The sequence below is a fragment of the Oreochromis aureus genome, linkage group 7, assembly GCF_013358895.1.
Source record: "Oreochromis aureus strain Israel breed Guangdong linkage group 7, ZZ_aureus, whole genome shotgun sequence".
Taxonomy (NCBI): Eukaryota; Metazoa; Chordata; class Actinopteri; order Cichliformes; family Cichlidae; genus Oreochromis; species Oreochromis aureus.
Genome location: NC_052948.1, coordinates 57,809,117 through 57,824,579, shown reverse-complemented (window position 1 = coordinate 57,824,579; position 15,463 = coordinate 57,809,117). Strand labels below are relative to the sequence as shown.

Below are 15,463 nucleotides of genomic sequence, written 5' to 3'. Positions count from 1 at the left end.
ATTGAGGTAAGGTGCTCCATCAATACATTTCTATTTTCTCTTTTATTTCTTGGAACTGTAATTTTAGTGTTATATTGCATTATAATTTTAACTTATAGTCCTATATTGTACTATACTGCTGAGAGACTCGTCTTCTGCTCGCCTAACACATTTCATTGCAATGTTGACCCTGTGCTAACTTGCATATGACAAATATAGCTGAAAACTGAAAACTAATATCACAAAGGTGACTCAATGATTAAATTTAATTAAAATGAATAACTACATAAAGCATTAGTGTGATTAATGAATTTAATACTCGAAACTGACTGACTGTACTGAAACAAATTGTCAAAGAACAAAAGTGAAATTTAGTGAAGGCTGGTTTTTACAAGGAGTGCTTTGACACAGGATTTGAAAAAAACAAAAAACAAAAACAAAGACAAAAACATTCCAACAAACTAAATTTGGGTCAGAAACCATGATTTGTTTTAGTCCAGACGCAGTAATGACATACAGTATTACCTCTGTGATTGATTGTAGATACAAATTCATGTAAAATGGCTCGTGGCTAACAAAGCACCCTTTATTTAGCCCAACAATTTTCTGTGACAAAAAAACAAATAAAACATACAAAGAGAAACTGCAGCATTATCAGAATGCACCATCAGAAGAACATCCCACGCTTGAAAGAGGTCAGCGTAAAATAGCTCTATTACAGGTGCTAGAGGTCTGCCTGAACTGACAGGAACAGGGGTGGCTCAAAATATTCATACCAGAAAGTGCTGCATAATCAGTCAACCAATCAAAAGGCTTGGCCAAGAACTCACCAACTTCAAGCTTCAATAACCAACTGTGTGGAGCTGTGACATCTGGTGGAGAGCTTTGTTTTGCCACCAGTGCAAAAGTTCAGGCAGAGCCTTTTGGGGCACTCTTTTGAGACTGCAAAAACTAGCAAGTTAAACTAAATTTTGTGGTGAGCAAAGGAAGGAAATAGAATGACCCTCAAACTTCAGTTGGTTCCAGATCACTTTCTTGAAGATTGAAAAGTTGATTCATTTTTCATTTGTGTTTAATTTTAGCTTTTCAAGAGTCTGTCCTAATGACTCCTGTAGTTACATTTAACAACAACAAAAATAAAAATAGAATCAATAAAGGATAATCACACATCTTCTATTAAGAATTAAAAGTCAATCATTTACACTAAGCATAATTACAATAAAAATAGTCAATAAAATAATAAAGATTTTTCAGAGCCAGCTAAATTAACAGCATTCAATCTTTGCATTTCCATATGAACATCATTAAATCAACATGAAATAATTAAAAATGGAATTTTCAACCAACCCTTTACTAGATTTACCTCAAATGTCTAAAGGATTTTAAAGGTCACCAGATCATTGCTTAATCAGTCAGGGAAGAAAGCCTATATTCAATTCAGAAACAGGACTTCAGTCTAAACACAAGATTTAGACATTTGCTTATATTTTACAATCAAATCTCATTTTTATAATAAATACTACTGCTTATATCAGTTCTAGAGTTACAGAGAGCCATAAACTTGCTGAAATTGATCTTAAACTGTACAAAAGTTAAAATGTCTGTTTTGAATTGCAATTAATAAAACAATACCTACATTAGCCATCTGGCTGCATGGCAAACTTAAAGTGCATAATAACACATAATTATCAAAGCTTATAAATGCTGTGACTGAAATTGTTAGATGTTTTTGATTTGTTTTGCAGAAAAAAATCTTCTTTTGCCCATGAATAAGAAAGTATTGTGAAAGCGGTTATCCTGCCTTTAACGGAGTATTTTATTTATTGGTAGGTAGTGCATTCCACTTTCGAGCCTTTAGATGCAGCGTGTACCTTTACCTTTGGTTTAATCACAGAAATTTTTATTTATTTAGTTATAATGTAAAAATATAAGTGGGATGGAGGTTCAGGGGGGTAGTGCCAGGGAGGCTGGCAGGCCAGCTGAGATCAATTCGTTAATCACTCTCTCCCTATTTCAGTGATACTGGGACTTGGAGGTGGCAACAACTGGAAAGCTGCTGGGACGGCAGAGTGAAAGGCACAATTGTACATAAACGCACATAACGTGCAACACTGAGTGGTGTTTACAATAATTTTTAATTGATAAAGCTATAATATCTTTTTTCATTGGTATTTGATTTCAGCTGTGTCTACATTTATTGTATGCACCTTGGGTAACTGAGAATGAGGTTCTGTCTTAGTGTGTCTTCCTAGGTTTTGATTGAGTAAAAATGATGGCAGTGAAGCTGCTGAATTATGATACTCTAAAATTAATGAAAGCAAACAGGTTGTAGTTAGACTTGAGACTGGAAATAAGACAGCTGAGCAGGACTTATTTCTAAAACAGAAGCATACAAGAAATGTGGACAGACAGTAACTACACAGGCTCAGCTTCAGATCTGCACGAGATGATTTCTAAACTGCAGTGGGAGATTAAGGTAGATTAGCTTAGATCAATACAGCAGGACCAAATCCCTCACCTACACATACATACAGATTGTTTAGCACAGCACACCATGCTGCTCAATGAGAACTTATGGAGAGAAGCAACAAAGTATCTAATTCACTGAATCATTGAGTTGTAGGCAACATAATTGTTGTAGGCAACAATTATGCTACAGACACAAACTTGTAGCAAAGTAAAACATCACTCTATGAATAACTTCCAGCATTCACAAATCTCACTTACCATATTAATAATTTCTGTTGATTTCATTGCCTGACAGTACTTTTTAATTGCCAAGTATTTTGGATAATGCAACTTGTTCTTTCGGCCATTTAAATAATTCCTCAATTTACCCAGATTAACAAGTAGTTCATTTATGCCGGTATAAAAAGGAGACTAGTAGAGAGTGATGCATAACTGTACAAAATAACAATCAGCTACATTTAGCTATTACATATACCAAATATTTCTTTTTCTCATTCTTACCAATTTTCCAGCTGGTTTAGAAGAAAGTAAAGAAGCAGATAGTTGTCCTTGCTTCTGCACTAAATTGGGTGCAGATCTGTTCTATCTCCTTTTGGTGTTTTTAACATTGGTCTATCTCCTGCTGGTTAAGCTGTGTCTAGTACCATTTCATTGGTTAGAGTACACTCAGTTTTAGAGACATGACTGCCTTGGGCGCCACAGTGCATAGCTATCTGCGTTCAAGCAGAACAGAAAGTAGAGGAGTCCTGGAAGGTCGGGGTATCAGGATGAAGTTCTGTTATAGCCTACCTCTATGTGTTTCTCAAGCCACATCTCTGCTAACTGCACAGCTGATGCAAATGCACTTGCTCTTGACCCAAGACACATTTTGTATTGCTTCTGTTCAAGGCTTGAATTGCAATTGACAGGATGATAAATGTGGACAATTCCTGGTTCTTGACTGCGTAAAACCTTTAAACCAGAATTAATAACTTTGGTGAAGAAGTCTACATCTTCTAACCCCCAGCCTAGGATTGATGTATCAAAACCTCCAGCTTTCAGTAAATCGCTCTTAAAAACACAGGTGGTTCCAAAGCCATAATCACGCCAAAAGCCACTTTTCTTGGTGAGCACAAAGTTGTTTTCACTTGGGGCTTTTTCACCATACACAATCTTAGGGCTGTACTGGCTAAAGATAACAGGAAAATAGACCTGTCTCCCTTGAATAGCATTATCTCTGCAGCGCTGCAGAGCATCACCACTAAAGATTAGATCAACATCACAGAGGAACAGTAAAGTGTCATTATCAAGCTGTGACGAACCCAGCTCTAGAGCCAGCCCTCGTGAAAAATTTCCTGTCATGGGGATTAAAGACATATCAGCTTTAGGATACTTTCTCTTATAGTCCATTAATAAATGAATTTGCTTTTTTATATTCTTATTGTTTACATTGTCCACCAGAATGATGCAGAGCTGAACATTTTGTTTAGGTATCAAACACACTTTCTCAAAGTTCTCCATAAACCGAATAAAAGTGCCATAGCGACCAGACAGTGGGACAAGAATGCTGATCTTTTTCTGGCTTTGCTCCCACATTTCTCTTGTTGACTCATAGAACTGGAAAGGTGACAAAAACTTCAGAGAGTTGGATAGGAATGACAGGGATTGGGATTCAGAGTTGATGGCAGCCATAAGTTCTGACACATTTAGATCTTCAGCTTCACTAAAGAAAGGCCGGCTGAAGGACTGTTGAAGGTAAGCGTGCCGCCTCACAGGCAGAGTTATTTTACGTCCCTTGTGTTTTTTGTACAGAAGCAACAAGTCTAAGATGTATTCCGCACCATGTATTGGATCCACCCTGTAGTAGCCATACTGAATCTCTTTAAAGTCAATTACATGGCCACGTGTCTTTGAATTTTCATTAATCATTTCCATGACCTCTAGTATAATATTGTCTTCAAGGGCAGTGCGAAGCAATTTTCCAAGGCTTTGCCTAGCCATCTTGTTTTCAACGGCAGAATAAATATGTTGGCCTGTCAGGAAATCCCACTCAGTGACATCATTTCTCTCACTGGGCACATAGCGCATGTAGGAAGGTGGCGAACCCAGCTGTTGGTCCTCCCACAGTATTTCTGTATCACTAAGATAACTCATATGTAGGCCTTCACGGTGGAGTAGGATTGTGCGGTAACGGAGCCTTGAAATCTCACAGCTGAGCATGAAGTTGTGGAGCCGGTACTGGTAGGCAGGACTTTTGTTGGGATGGAGCGTAATGGCATTGTGGATCTTGCGACTGTGAAGTTCTTCAATGAAGCCTTTTTTGTTGTGTTCATAGTTTTCGTAGAACAGTTGCTGCATCTACGGAAAGAATTTAAAAGTAATAAGAGTATGGATGTCCAAGCATCAGTACACACAACATTCTTGACTAGAGCTGGATGATATATATCATTAGCAGTGTTGGGGAGTAACGGAATACATGTACCGCCGTTACGTATTCAGAATACAAAATATGAGTAACTGTATTCCGTTACAGTTACCGTTTAAAAAGGTGGTATTCAGAATACAGTTACTTTGGTGAAATAAATGGAATACACGGCGGTACTTCCCTGTTTCATATCGTCGCGGGTCAGGATTGTTTGGGTTTGTTTGACAGCTACGTTCTGTTGTTCCAGGCGGCAGCGTTACGGTTGCCATGGTTACAGGGTGACGCTCTCTCTCTGCGTGTTTCCTGGGTGAGAGAGCGCCTTTGTGTTGTTGTTGTTGTGCTAAGCTAATAGGCAGACTGCTACAGGCATAGCTCTAAAGAATGTAGCATCATGGGCAGTGTAGTCCGTGCTGCAGGGAGAATGGACTACCATACCCGTTATGTGTCTGTGAGCGAGGAGGAGAGAAAGGAAAAGTCCGAGCTGTCACGGAGCAAAACGGGAGCTGGAAGCATGTAAATATAATAATAACCACCGCAGCCAAGAAGAGTGCCTGACGAGCCCATTTGTAAGTAAGCTATTAAGACTCAACTGTACACTGTGTTCGTGTTTTCCTCCGGGAAAAATAAGTTCCGTTGGAGCAGCCTTTCAACGCCTCTCTGTCTCCGCAAGCAAAGTTGACCCAGACAACAAAGTAAAGCTAGTTTTCGGCTACCAGCTCGACACGAACCCGACGTATTAGCCCGAGGTCCCGTTTGGACCTTCAGTAACAGTAATAAATCACAGCAATAGTACATTCACGTAGTTGTAAACAGCATGATAATATATTAAGTATTCCAAAGTATTCAGAATACGTTACTGTCATTGAGTAACGTAACGGAATACGTTACAGAATACATTTTGGGGCATGTATTCAGTATTCTGTAGTGGAATACATTTTAAAAGTAACCTTCCCAACACTGATCATTAGCAATTCAAATTTGCTAAACGACAAGACAACTTTTTTCTTTCAACAAACAAACAAAAGACATTCCATGTCCCAATTGCTGGCCTTGGTAGCTGGGGATTGGTCTGCCAGGGTCTCCGTCCTGGCTGCCACCCAGCACACACTGCACTTTACACTGCCCCTCTGCTGTAGAGCCCCCCCCCCCCCCCAACTTTTATGTCTTTAAAATACTTGTAAAAACTAAATGTCTAAACCTACCTACCCCCAAAATGTCCTTGTTTTCTTAGAAGAAATAATAATATAACAAATAGTTTTAAAGTGTTTTTGTGGATATTTTGTTGACTCCATGTACATATAGGGGATTTTCACATACTTCACTGAAGAGGTATGTGCCACCCTACCTACACTTCTTGCCGCTCCTTTGCCTCCTCATCTGAAGTTTTCTAGATCTGCCACATGCTAACAATCTGGAACACAATGCAACCAAGTGCATTTTACTGATTTGAAACCTACTGATACCATTGTGATATCCAAGAGCCCTCTCTCGCTCTCTCACACATATACACACACACGCAGATTCAAGTCTTACCTCATAAGACCATACACACTGTGTGCCTCCAAAGCGTCGTACACAACGCCCTACTTCCACATCCTCATGGGTAGTGTACATCTCCCTTAGACAGGTACTGATATGAGGGACCATCCTGCGTAGCACCTCTCTACTAAAGATCATCCCAGGACCTCCCATGCAAAAGTTTTCTCCAGGTTCTAGAGCCAGTCGTCCTAATTCTTCAGCTGTGCCCAGCCCTGTCTGGCCAAGGTAATGGGGCTGACTGCTGTTGAGTGACCGCAAGAACAATTCCAGCTTCTCACCTAGCACAAAGTGAGTTGTAAGAAATAACTGTTATCAAAAATGGTCAAATGTATGTATTCTAGACATGTGTATGGGTGCAGTCTTTATCTTCCAGCAGCACAACCCACTGTTTTTTTTTTTTTCAAAACACTCTTATTACACTTTGTAGCTGGATGAAAAATATTAACATCTTAGCAACTTGTACAATCATAGTTTTGGTTGCTTAAAATGAGACTACATTAATTTATCTCAGTAATTTCAAAGAGATGTTGTTTTCACTAAAGCAACACAATGTTGCATAATGCATAACATGTTACATTTTACTGTGACAAATAAACAAACTGCACTGGCATCAAATTCAATCCCAAAATAAGCACCTCTTATATAAACATCATCATCTGCCCGCATGAACCACTCGTATTTATCCAGGTAATGGTCATGGATGTACTTTAGCATCATGAATGATTTCTTCTGTGGTGGATAGGAATCATCAACACCTGCCAGTGAAACCACAGGGAGGGGAGCAGGCGCGTGGACGGTCCCAGACCCAGCGCTCGAGAAGAACTCCACCTTCCCGGGTATAGAAGCCGCCCATGTCTCATACGCAGCCTGTGCTCGAGACGTCAGGTATTTTTTGGCTGTCATCACGCCAACATAAATGAAACGCTTTGGTTTCCTTTGGGCTCTGCCTAAATGTCCGCTGCTGTTCTTCGCACTGAATAGCCTGTTCTCCTGCGGACTGTCCAGATCTTTGACTGACACGGACTTCCCGTGGATGTCAGCACCTATAGCAACGGCGGAGTCACTGTAGTACAAACACATGGCAGATCTTTTCCTTTTACTTTCCAGAACCTGAGGTAAAATGAGCCAAGAGGACGCTGTGAATCCGAGAAAGACGCCAAAGATCACGGTCGTCCACGATCTTCTGGACTTAACAGCCATTTCGTATCCTACGAAGAGTACAGTTCTGCGGTTAACGGGGACTAAATGTATGATTGCTGACGCTGTAAGGGTGGTGCTAATCTGTGAAGCACACTATCCCTATGGAGCACTAGTGTCTGACTGATGTGGAAGACGAAGTTTCCGTTTTAGTAGCATAAGGCACGCAACGGGGCATTTCCTTCACAACATTAAGAAACATGTTAGCCTGTCCCCAGCCGTTCCAGGACGTCTGTACTGAATATTTATATTTCAGTTTCTTTGGGGGTTAAATGATTTTGTCCTCATCTGGGACCGCTATTTTGTCGTCATTCTGTCGTCCATCAACAAAAACAAATTCACTTCCAGTCGTATTTCCTTTTCAGAATAAAAGCAAATGTCCATAAACTTGCAGCAATAGTTCTTTTTTTGTTTGTTCGTTTTAATAACAACCAACTGCTTAACCACGACATGCAAATTACAACGGTGTATAAAAGGTTCAAAATTTATCATTGGTCTAAGGAGTAACAAATATAACAAAATGTCAATACTTTTGTTTTGAAAGTTTCATTTACTCCAACAATTTTTAAAAGGATGGCTAATACAAAATAAAAGCTTTATCACCGTACACTGACGAGTCATACAAATATATATTTTCTATGGTATTTGACTCTCCTAGTGCTCATGCATTTATACGACCTCACCACGCCACAATTTTATAACCATCGTTTCACAATAAAACCGCAATATTCCAATTGGTTAGGATGAAAAATACACGCATTATCAGCTTTCATACCACGCGGTCCGTTTCATTCGCGCAGAACCGGTCGCCTGTTAAATGGAATCGTCGAGGCGCTGGGATCTGATCTCCTTTCAGCGGATCTGGGCTAAAGTAGATCGGTTAAATGGAGGAGTCGCGTCATCTCCGTTTACTCCAATGGGCCTTTCTTTCTTTCTTTCTTTCTTTCTTTCTTTCTTTCTTTCTTTCTTTCTTTCTTTCTTTAAACTGCAATTGCGGATCATGGAGCCTCGTAATAGTTCCGGTGTTCCAGGTTAAATGGTTTTAATATTAACTGGTTAGATTTGTTTACATATTCCACTCTCAGTGTTTCAGATGTTGGATCCGCAGATTCGTCATTTTTACTGAATGGGCTTCTCTGTCTGTCAGTGTGTCATGCGGTTTGACAAGATTCATTCCTTTTAAATTCCGTTTGGCATTTTTAAATCAGATCAGGCAGTCTGAGGGCAAACACAAGATGCTGCAGCTCTGCCCTGAGGAACAAGCTACATTTGCTGATTTTGTGCGGAATATTGCCATAACATCACGTTACATAGAGCAGCAGCTGCCCACGTTAAATTTTGACATCACCAAGTAACGTTTGCGTGTTTCCCGAGTCAGTCAATTCGAGGGTCCGTCCAGGGGGGAAAAAAAAAAAAAATTTGCTCGTTTTTTATGTTATAGAAAGACAGAGGTAGGAGACAGGGCAGAAGACTTTTCAATTAAAAATAATAATAATAATAATAATAATAATAATAATAATTTCATTGTTGCCTGAAGATAATATTTGCATGAGCTGGAGATGGAAACCTCTTGTCAAACCGCATGACACACTGACAGAGAGAGAAGACCGTTCGGTAAAAATGACGAATCTGCGGATCCAACATCTGGAACTCGGAGAGTGGAATATGTAAACAAATCCAACCAGTTAACCTGGAACACCGGATAGGTTTTCTGTATTTAATCTATCGCAACACCTGTGGCTCTCACAGATTTAAATATATTAATCTTCCTTACTGTATTGGGCTCATGTTATAATTATTAAAAAAATAGTCACTTTATTTTCCACTCAGATTATGTAGTTTTGATTAAAGTTTTTGTGTTTTGTTAAAAAAAGCCAAGCACTATGCCTTCCCATTCCTCATAAAGCAGTCTCAGTCTTAACCACATACTATCCTCACAACTGCTTACTTGATTCATATTATGTGGCAAAGTAGCTTTTTCTGTCAAGCTATTGGCAAGCTACAGAACCAATGCAGATGGGGAAAATGATCATAGATGTTCAGTTGTAGAATCAAATCTGTGTGTTTGGTAAACATACCAAAACAAACAAAAAGAGAAAACACATTGAATGTGTTTAAATTTTGTTTCTTCTTATATATCTTCTTATATTTATTTTATTTCCACAGGTACAAGTGAATTATGAAACACCGAAAGTCTGTTGAATGTAGAGTCCATTGTTTTTGAGCTTATTTAAAAGACAAAAGAATGCTGTACTCATAAATATACATAGATTAAATGGTAAATGGACTTTTTCTCATATAGCGCTTTGCTACTCTCCCGGAGCACTCAGAGCGCTTTATACAGAATGTCACATTCACAGAAGCACATTCTTCTATGCTTTTAAGTGTTTTTGAGCTAACATTCACACCCCGAAAGATAATACACGAGAGAGCAACTTTGGGTTAGTATCTAGGATGTCCCAAGGATATTTGGCATGCAGCCATGGATCAAACCACCAACCTTCCTATCAGTAGATGTCCTGCTCTACCACCCGAGCTACAGCCACCCCAGATTAGCATGTAATTACATCTTCCAAGAAAATTGATGCACCTTCATAAACTTTGAATTAATCCATCAAAAATACATAGCAGTGTGGAAGCCGCCACATTGCCCTGCAGTTCTGAATACAGTGGAAGAGATGACATCACTCTGCATATGTAGCACACAGTACTATTGTTGCAGTTACTTGTTGTTAGCAGATTAGACACTACAATCTCTGGACAGCTGAAAATGAGTCAGCTGAACAACTGGATATATTTTTCGTCATTATTTTTTCTGGTCATTTAGATATTTCACAGTAGTTTTTAGAGGTCCTAGCACACACAGGGAGACGTTGATGTTTGTTTGAAAGTCAGCACGGAATTTAAATCGTACTGTCAGTTTGAAGAAAAAGAGTCACAGGATAGTCTGGAAAAGAGAAACAAAATCAGTCACGATAAGTGTAGTTGACCAGTTATAATAAAAAAGCATTATGACAATATGTGAAATGACTTTTAGTTAGAGAGCCTATCTCAGCTGACATACAGCAAAGGCAGGGTACATCCTGGATGGGTTGCAACTCATAGGCTAACACATAGAGACAGACGACCTTTAATTAAATTATTTAGATTTTTGCTCCTAGGATGGGTTAATAACATACAGCTAAGTTAAATTTTAAAGTATTAACTAACAACAAGCTTAGAGACATGCCTTGCACAGCATAAAAATTAACCTTGTAACTTTTATAAATTATTAAACCCGATGATTAAAGTAATATTATTAAATTCAGATTTTTCATGTCTAGAAAAGAAAACTTCCTATACTGTTGCAGGGACTCTGAGTGTTGAACAATATAAAAAGTGACGCCATAATACGACCCATGCCCCGGAAAGTACAAGGTACTTACTATGTAATTATGTCATTGTTTCCTGTAAAAATCTGACTTGTCACTTGATATTAGGCACAATTACAGGGTACTTATGCCTTAGTTGCATGTCTAACAGTGTCATCATTTCAGTGTTTCCTATAAAAACCCGACTTGTTACGGAAAATTACATGTGGTTACAGGGTACTTACACCCTAGTTGCAGGTTGTATTAACACATGGTAAACATCCAGGGAAAACAGGAGCTGTGCAAATACACAGAAGAGAAGAAGCCAGGGTTTCACTGTGTAGCTCAATAATTCAGCAAAGATTGACTGCCAGCTGAATTGCCAGAGGGGGAACCCTGGATTAGTCATGCCCATAAATGCAGACAACAACATCAACAGACAGAGAAGAAGCGAGAAAGAGAGAGATAACCAAAATGGAGAGACAGATGGAGAACAAACTGGGCAAAACCAGCCAGGGAGAACTGAGGGGCTATCTGTTTTAGAGCATTAGGCTGTTATGCCTCATGTTGAGATCAGCGTCCTTGTTTCTCCACAAAATAACTGCAGAAAACAACTTCTGTGTTCACTGAGAATGCTCTAAATTTGAGTTGACAAAATTCCTTAGAACTGAAGCAGTAATTTAGCTTGAAACATAAAAATGGAAGAACAATCTTTGATTTCCAAAATTGAATGTCTCATTACTCCAAATGATATCTCCTGAAAAAGAAGACGTAGCTATTTTTAAATGACCAACTTAACAACCTTTATCTTTATCAAGGCAAAAGCTCAAATGTGAGCTCTAGAAGGCAATGGTTAGCAGAGGGAGACCAAAGCACAGCTTATTCATTTTGTCTAGAACAACAAGAAGCACAATTTCATTCCATTAATCTGCAGCTTACTGTTTACTAGCAGATTACTCTTTTGCCTTTTACAGCAAACAATGCAATTCCATCTACTCACAATGAGGTTTCCTTTATTTTATGATTAATGTTAATATTTATTTATTGAACACATAAATAAATGTGATGCTCCACTTACTCTGATTAAAGTCAAAATGCATATTTAAAATCTAAAAAACCAACAACTCTCTAGGTTTAGGCTGTTTAAGTGTTGAATTTTAAACATCATTCTCTGATTTGCTGACAACAGAGACTATACATACAATTTATTGAGCAAGAAATTTTACCTGGGGCCTTATTACATTAAAGCTTCTACCACTGGGATATTACTTCTACCCCCGTTATCTTTTAGAATAATTATATCAATAGAATTAAATGTAAAAGAAAAAAACATTTTCTTTTTCTGTTTTTATTCCAGTATATCGTGTAAGTTTTAATTATGCTATTATGAGTCCTTGGTTTGTATTGTATATTTCGTTTGTGTTCCTGTTCTGTGTAGATGAGACGTACTCATCATGTGTTTCTAATGGGATGGTGTTTTGCGGCAGGTGGCAGCAGAGTCAAAGTGTTGTTACACAACCCTCAGAAAGATGCTGTTGATGCCGCATCAATGACGTCACATACTTGGTCACCAGTATTTTGACAATGGGAAAAGTTTATCGTTCTGGCGAGGAACGTTGTAGACATCTGAGAAAACGATTCGACTAATGCGCTTTCCACTACTTATTTTTAATTTTAATTTCAGTTTATGATTTATTTCTTATGCGGTTTCGGGGGATAACACTTTTTTCTTTTCTTGTCTTTTCTTGTCTTTTTTTTAACTACTGGACATATCTGCCTTACACACCGAAGGACGGACCGACAGCCGTGTTATGATCGTGCTTTGCTCATAGAGAAGGTAATGTATTGTACTGATCTGTGTGATATTTTTATGTAATAACTGTAAATGACTGGACAAGAATCTGCTATAGATAAAGTTAAAAATATTTCTGAACGACGATATTTGATATTTGGCAAGCGATCCAGATGTTAAATTTTCTTTTAAGATCTTCACATAAAAAAAATACATAAAATGTTTTTGTTTGTTTTTTCAGTGTAGCTCTTCTGGTAGATTTGAACTTTATTCCTGTTGTGCTTTCAATTTGGACGTCTTTCATAGATGTAAATGCTGTTGGTTTTTTGCAATCTTAAACTCTAGATTTGAACTATATCTTGCAAAAGGAGGACAAAAAATAGTGACCGAGAGATTTTATAATAATCTATAATAATTTGCATCTCTCAAAATCACCCATCTCCATATTTTGGTGGTTTAAACCACCAACTGCAAAGGTTACTAGCTGTAAACACTGAGTAATGGTCAGATAGGAACCGTTTAAGAGTTTCAGACCTATTTGTTTACAATACTTACAATACTTTGACATCTTCAATACTTTCACACTAGGTGAAATCAAAGTACAAAGCTCCTAGCTTCGAAACTCTGTCTTGTTTTTGTTTTTTGTTTGCTTTTTGTTTTTTTAAAGAGTAGCATTCTGAAAATGCAAAAGTACTGCACTAGCAGTACTGAAAATATGTTCTGATGACAGACTTGGGTGCTATAACTTTAAAAACTTTCTAAATTAATTAGCTTACAGAAAACTGAGTATAGTGACTGCTCATATTTATACATATCATTTAGTTCCATTTACACCAATTCTAAAAAGAGAAAATTGACTTCAAAATTGCACGTGTTTGCAAATAAATACTGTGCTAAAGCCTGACTGTTTTTTCAGGGATTTCAAGCAGCAGATCTGCTTTTCTGGAATTCCTTTGTGCATAGAGAGAGCCGTCAATGCTGTGATGCCTGACTGCTAGTATATCAAAGTTATGCAGCCTAGCTTTATCCATTTCATTAACATTGTGCCTGGAGCTCTTTCACGCATACAGCATAGCCCTTATGTATGTAGCAGTGCAGTTGTCTTGGGGTGGGGAGGGTTTCAGGATTGGTCAGTGCAGCTGTGCCCACTTTCAGCAGAATGAAATCAGAGATGACTGGCTCCTGTATCCAATACACTGCCTGCACAGACACAATGTTACTACCCATACAGCTACTAGAGACATCTTGTAGGCTTACTCCATTAGCCAGTATTTTTGAAAGAAGGCTGGCCAGAAGACACTAATTGTGTTGAAGAAAACCTCCATGTGATGCGCTAGTCACTTACTGTCTGTGTACTATTAAAAAAGGTCATCCATACTTAATTTGGACTCTTATACAAATTCTAGAAATTCTTAAGGAGATTTTAACCATTGATAATTTGAATGAGATTTTAGCACAGTTTTGGTTCACTGATCTGTCTTACACCTTTTCTTTATAGTATAGGTTTGAGTTGAGGTTGATGTTCGTTATTTAATTCTAAATTTATTAGTTTAGCTAAACTGATGATACTTTGTGTTATGTGTTTTAAAGATAGTTAGTCGTGGAGAGAGATAAAGGGAAGTTTAAGAAGTTTAAATTTCAGTTTGACAACAAATAAGTTAAAAATAATGGTGTGTTTGCAGGCTACAATGCTTTCTCAGGTCCCTCCCATTTGAGGATACTGTAACCCAGTTCTTTCTGTTTTTTGGTACAATTTACATATGTCTCCTAAATGTGTCACATGATGTTGAATCATAAAGTTTGTGTTTTGCAAGGTGGGTAGCTATAAAGATCATTAAATATTTGTGATCACGGTGTGTGAATTGTGCCTGTGCAAAAGTGGCACATTTTCAGTTCTAACTTTCTCGAGAACCCAGATAACAGAAGTTAGAGCTAAAGTAATTTGTCATTAATTTGTTTACAGACAGCATTCACAAAAGGAAACATAACAATATATCCACTCATTTTTCTGAGAATCTGATTAACTTTTTGTGACATGAATGAGGACACACACACACACACACACACACACACACACTCAGCTTGCACGTTGCTACATGTTTTATTGTTTGGGATTTTTTGTTGCAGCTTTTCAGCTGCTAGATACACACAAAACACCATTTCAGGTCCCAGCACATCTTTTACAGGGGAGACATGATCAGCTGATGGAGCTGAGGTGTGTGTCAGCCTCCCCTGACTCCACTGCTCCACCCCTCTCCTGCAGCTGAGCCACAAACCACACCCCGCCACACTTTTAAACTATCAGACTGATAAAAATGAGTAAACGTGAGAACTTTTTGCTGGCCAAACTCATCAAAAGTCTTTTTTAAATGTTCACAATAAACCCCACTGAAGATGCTGATATGTATGAAAAACAACATGACTGCAGCTGTTTTCTATTTTAGTTTATTTCTTTTCATATCTATATTTGTTTGTTAGATTAAAAAAAAGTTACCCATAAACTTATTACCCAAAGTATTCTACTTAGGCACATTTTGTGCATTGGCAAACTTAGCTTGCAAAAGTAACTCACAATTTTCTTCTATCTGTAACAACATGTTATGTTAAAATCTTCTTCTGGGGGTGGTATGTGTTTGATCCTTGAGCTCGGGTCCTCAACAAGAGACATGGGAGTTAGAGGGTTCTGCACACTGTCTTATTTGTTCCTAGGACTGAACTATTCTGGATAGAGAC

General features: G+C 38.2%; 2 protein-coding genes across 2 annotated transcripts in view; one reads left to right on the top strand and one right to left on the bottom strand.

Moving 5' to 3' along the window:
* Nucleotides 1-277: 277 nt before the first annotated feature.
* On the bottom strand, nucleotides 278-8,673 carry LOC116315858 (chondroitin sulfate synthase 3-like). Its single transcript, XM_031734291.2, has 3 exons — nucleotides 7,027-8,673; nucleotides 6,386-6,669; nucleotides 278-4,785 (listed from the first exon to the last, which is right to left on the bottom strand). Exons 1-3 carry the CDS (start codon nucleotides 7,589-7,591, stop codon nucleotides 3,211-3,213), a joined length of 2,424 nt encoding a protein of 807 aa, XP_031590151.1. The 5' UTR covers nucleotides 7,592-8,673; the 3' UTR covers nucleotides 278-3,210.
* The window catches only part of megf10 (multiple EGF-like-domains 10), a 67,063-nt gene continuing 58,806 nt past the window's right edge, over nucleotides 7,207-15,463 (top strand). The window contains exons 1-2 of the mRNA XM_039615306.1: nucleotides 7,207-7,276; nucleotides 12,730-12,775. The gene's annotated coding sequence lies outside the window, so the exon portion shown is untranslated. The remainder of the gene's footprint in view (nucleotides 7,277-12,729; nucleotides 12,776-15,463) is intronic.